The following is a 5,382-nucleotide window of genomic DNA, read 5'->3' as shown; positions in this document are numbered from 1 at the left end:
GTGATTTAGGGTGCTGTGAGTGAAGAGTTTTTATATTTTAGAAAAAGTAGTGATTTTTCTGTACATTTGAAAAGTTACTGTTTATTCCATATAATTTTTTAATATATTTTGAAAGTGGTTATGAGTGAAGGAAAAAGAAAATGTAATGATAAAATATATAAAAAGTATTATTTAATTGAAATAGAGAGAGAAAATAAAGTGAGTTTTAGTGTAATTTTTGGTTTGAAGATAGGGAGTGAAATAAGAATGCTCTTACTTTTCAAATTTCAAACTCTTAAACACACCCTTCAACTCTTAAACAATTCAAATTTCAAACTCTTAAACCGAACTAGTTTTAACCCGAACCTATTTCGATTATAAACCATTTTGTGCACCTCTACCAAAAACAACAAATTTCATGTCAATGCCATCAATTCAAACTCTTAAACACACCCTTAAACTTCTTAGTTTTCACTAAACTCATCCCCATAGTTTCAATTAAACCCACTTTACACCCCTTAACTTTTATATTCCAATTTCTTCCATCACAAACCCAACAGATCCATCAATCTTCACTTCATCCATGGCATCCACAGGCAAATCCATCATCCAAACCCTAAGACGCTACATCAAAAAACCCTGGGAAATCACCGGCCCATGCGCCGATCCAGAGTACAAATCCGCCTTACCTCTCGCCGTCGATTACCGCCCGTTTTGTCCGGCCACCGAACCGGTCCAGGCCATCGTCCCAACCGCCGATCCGGAACACGTGTTCGACATCAAGTACTTCTCTCGCGACCAGCGCCGTAACCGCCCGCCGGTCCGCCGCACCGTGCTGAAGAAAGACGACGTCGTTAAGGCGATGAAGGAGAAGACGTTTGATGTTGCTGATTTCCCGCCGGTTTATTTGACTAAGGCGGTTGAGGAGGATTATAATGCGTGTGGTGGAGGTTATGTTAAGTAATCAGGTGACAAGTTAAACCCTAATTCCCCAATTTTTTTTAATTTTGTTATTTGTTCTGTTAAACTTTAGGTTACCTCAGGTTTGCTACAGGTTTTTATTTTGTCGTTGTTAGTAGACAGTAGACAATTATATAGTTAGAGCATGTCTGGGACAGCGTTTGAAAAATGCAAATTGGCTTATTGGTGTTTTCGAAAAGCCAATAAATTAAAATGGTTTGACAATCACAAAATTCTTTTCTATTTTTAGCTTTTTGAAAGGGTTAAAAAGCATTTTTCCAAAAGCCTCAGGTCCTCGCTTTTCAAAGTGGCTAAAAAGCCAATAAGCCGGTAAGCATTTTTCAAACTCAATCCCAAACATGCTCTTGCTAGCTTAAACAAAATGCATTTGTGCATCGTAAGTTTAATTGATGAATAGGTTATGAATTGTAGGCATGAAGTCATTGTTTTCACAGTGGTGGTGGTGGTTGGGGGGGGGATTCCCTTATTTAACCTCCTTATTACTTTTCATTAAGTTAATAAGTTACACTCAAAAGCAATCCCAAACACCCTATTACTTTTCAAGAAGTTAATAAGTTATAAGTTGGTGAAAATAAGCAATCCCAAACACCCCCTAAACATTATTAACGTGTTACTTGAGCCACTTATTAATTGATTAATTTCAAGTACGTGATATTTACTTTGTGGTTCTTGCAAACTTTCATCACCTAAAGGATCTTTGATTCGTGCAATCGAGCTACTTATTCTAAGATAAAACTTGAAATGTTTAAGTTTCTATGTGTATACTGCCTAAGCAATACGCGCGCACACACACACACAAGCAGATGCTTATTATAATAAAACTTCAAATTGCCAATTTACTACACACATAGACAAGGCTCAACGTCATTCAAATTCAAAGCAAGTTTGCTTCTATTATTCATTTGGTTATTTCTCTTACATACTGCATATTCGGGTCCTAAAGGCTCTTGTTTGAAAACATTCAAAGGCCACACAACCTGGGTTTTCATAATTTAGTTTTGTTAAAACCTGGATCTTGTATATGAATTTGGTGGATATAATTTTAGAATTTGTGATTCAGTTTTGATAAAACTTGAATTTTTGGGGCTGATGGAACAAACGTTTTAATGCCTGAAATTTCAAAGAACAGTCAAGATCTTCTTTTCAAATTTTTAACTCATTTTTTCATCTGTTTTCAAGTTTATATTTTCAGGGGGTTATACTCCAAGGGAGAGGTTTGATATTGAACAATTGAATTCTATCCCATTCTTTCATGTTAAGACATTTCTGCAGCATTTATTTTGTTTTATGCTGGTTTTTAATGGCATGGTTTACTTCTAGCTGTTTTGTTCTCATCTTATAGCTATGTCTCTTGACAACTTTATCATTTTCTGCTGCTTTAGTAACCTGCAAGTGATACACTTGATCAGATAGATGCTGTCTGGCAGTGGTTATGAATGAATAAAACTTGTATGCAAGATTCTCATGATTGTTAGCTTTTAGAAACACCGTTATTATCCTAAGTAATTTGTTTCTTACACAATTTGCACAATACTGAACACATGGAGCATTAATAGGTACACAATTTGCACAATACTGAACACATGGAGGAATAATAGGCAACGATGTGCATGGTGGGGGGTAAACGACAAATAGAGATGCACCATAGATTTGGATAAAAACTATTACTTGTTCCTCCAAGGCTTTCACTGTGCTTGAACTAAATGAACCATAATATTTAAGTGCAATTGTAAAAATTATTACTTGTTGTGAAAGTAACTACACTAAAATTTTTAATGCGTATTTAAATTTGAATTTAATAAACAACCAAATTATTAATGTGCTTGTAAAGACTATTAGTTAGTGCTAAATAACTATGAAATCTCATCGTTTGTAGCTTTAATGAGGCCATGTGTAGTTCTGCTTTTATATCACTTAACAAACACAAACAACCTTTAACGCTTCTGTCAAAGCTTGCAGATAATACAGTGCATCTCTTCTAAGTCAACCCTACAATTTATAGTGGTTAATCACTTAATCTACCACCTCTAGTAATTAATACTAAGAAACTAATTACTTAATAATTAGAACTAGAATATTAGTGAGACAAAAAAAACAAGATAATTCCTATGATTGAGAGGTAGGGGTCTCCCAAATGACTCAACTTTCTTCATCAATGATCTGACCCAGTGACTCCTAACCCCTATAAATACTTATTCCCTATCTTGTAATTGCAATTATAAGAAAATTGGTTAACATCGGCAGACTAGTTACTTGGTAGAAAGTAGAAACTATTAATATTTAAAGGACGCACATGAACTATTTTGGCCGGTTCATATCGTGCTCATACTTAGTAACCAAACAGATATGATTCATTTTGCTTTGAATTGCATTTAAACTGCACAAATTCAAAGAACAATGATATACAATTTTAGTAGAAAGAAAGTGTGATTACAGTATTTTGGCTCAATAGTTTTACCCTAATAAAAGATAATACCCCTTCAAAGTTCAATAAAAGAAAACCTTCAATTCCTGCAAGTAATCCCAATTGCAGAAAGGTCTTTCTATTTAGGTACCGGTCAAATCGAGTGAGGTTGGGCTGCCAACTAACTTAATTTTCTGTTTTTTGGGAACTTCTTAAATAATCAATGTAAGATATGATTATAGAACTATTTTTACAATTAGATCCGTCTTTTCATAAGACCATTTAGGAGGTTGTAAACGCTTGCATTGCATCATGGATTTTTTTAGCTTGGTCAAACGTCTGTTTAAATCTGTCCCCTTTTTAATCAAGTTTTATAGATACATCTGTATTTTAGAAATAGAGACTAGATCATCTTCTATTCATACAACATGATGAAATGTCACAACCATCATTAGTCTATTCAAAATATCCACATATGTGGATGATTTTAGATTCTGATTACCACGGTTGACTTTTTTATTTGTCACGTTTAGAGTCCATTGATACATCTCTCAGTTGGTTTAGTGCCTTTTTTTTTGCCTTTTTGTTTCTGAGCTGGAACTGCATTTCTTTTATTCGAAGTGTTTTATCTTTAAGTAAGAAGCCTGTATGATCGGGTCCATAGGTACCAAGCATATATTGGTTGTTCTGCATCTCGAGCTGAGCCCGAATTCACCAATTTTGGCTCCGTAAATCTGCTCCGTAAATCTGCTATATATACTTGATAGGTTCATTCTATTAGCATTTTCAAATTTGAATCAGCTATATATATATATATATATATATATATATATATATACCTGATAGGTTCATGTTGGTAGCATTTTCAAATTTGAATATACAGTGTTATGGTAGTGGTAGATGATATTTTGAGTTAATTATATATTTGTCTAACTAGATAGATAAATTCTGGCAGGACTCTGGAACGACTTGGCTGTCACCAATAAATTTAATTGATGCCAGGACAGAAGCTATCTTAATGGGTGGTGGCTCCTCACATGGTTTCCTGTCTTGTTTCTTGTTTGTATGTGTTTTATGACATCAACTTCGTTATAAGGATGTGTTGAAATTATTGATTCTCCTATATGAACCAATGTTTTGACCAACTTTACCTGCCTGATGCAATCATTATTTATTTTTTTAGGAGTTAATTACATGGATGGATTATGGATGGATTGTCTGTGGATTACCCTACATGTTTAGTCTTAAGCATTTTCAATTTTGTAAATGCAAATTGGAATTTAATAATCCCAACTTTTAACAGTTGGCTGATAATAATATCAACTCAGAAAATAGCTCTCACCGGTCCAACTTTCACATCAATTGTTTTCAGTGGGTCTCTGTTAAAAAGAACCTTAACGCCGTTAAGTTTTTTCGAAATTTCAAATTGATGCTTTAGGACTTTGATAAGAATGAGGATACGAGTCGATTGATGTAAAACTTACTTTGACATGGTGCTTCAAATGGCTTTATTTTTGTTAATTGTAAGTTTAAACATCCAAGTTGAAGCACCAATTTACGATTTGTGAAAAGATGGGATTATTTTCTGCATGATGTACGGATTAGGCAAAAGAGGATTGTTGCCAAGATACAAGGTTAGGAGGTTCTCATAGGGAAGGAGATTGGTTTACACTCGCTAAATCCAGAACATTGTTTATGATAATGAATACACTTCTTTGTTAAAACAAGAATTTTTGTTTTTGTTTTGAGGGGTAAGTTCAGGCCTGAGAAACTAGTCAAGAGAACCAAGATCCTTGAGACCTTGACTGCAAATGCCTTGGAGCAGTTAAATGACACGATTGACTGTAGTTGTACTGTTTCTAGTACAATGATATCATTCATATAAACAAGAATGTGTAGAAGGGTTGTGCCACTTATAAAAGAGAAGAATCCGTTTTTTTTAGTCACTCAAGCCCAAGTTATAAAGGGCTTGTGACAGATGTTGAAACATACGAGATTTGTTTTAGCCAATAGCGTGA

The 5,382-nt window shown here is 34.3% G+C and overlaps 1 protein-coding gene across 1 annotated transcript; it reads left to right on the top strand.

Annotated features, from left to right (window-relative positions):
• Positions 1–560: 560 nt before the first annotated feature.
• LOC143601230 (uncharacterized) lies at positions 561–4,439 on the top strand. Its single transcript, XM_077078694.1, has 2 exons — positions 561–947; positions 4,320–4,439. Exon 1 carries the CDS (start codon positions 563–565, stop codon positions 941–943), a length of 381 nt encoding a protein of 126 aa, XP_076934809.1. The 5' UTR covers positions 561–562; the 3' UTR covers positions 944–947; positions 4,320–4,439.
• The last annotated feature ends 943 nt before the right edge of the window (positions 4,440–5,382 follow it).

This window comes from Bidens hawaiensis, unplaced genomic scaffold (genome assembly GCF_021521415.1).
Source record: "Bidens hawaiensis isolate Kalapana, Puna unplaced genomic scaffold, B.hawaiensis_p1.1 tig00055942_1, whole genome shotgun sequence".
NCBI lineage: Eukaryota > Viridiplantae > Streptophyta > Magnoliopsida > Asterales > Asteraceae > Bidens > Bidens hawaiensis.
This window is presented reverse-complemented; position numbering and strand designations above follow the sequence as displayed.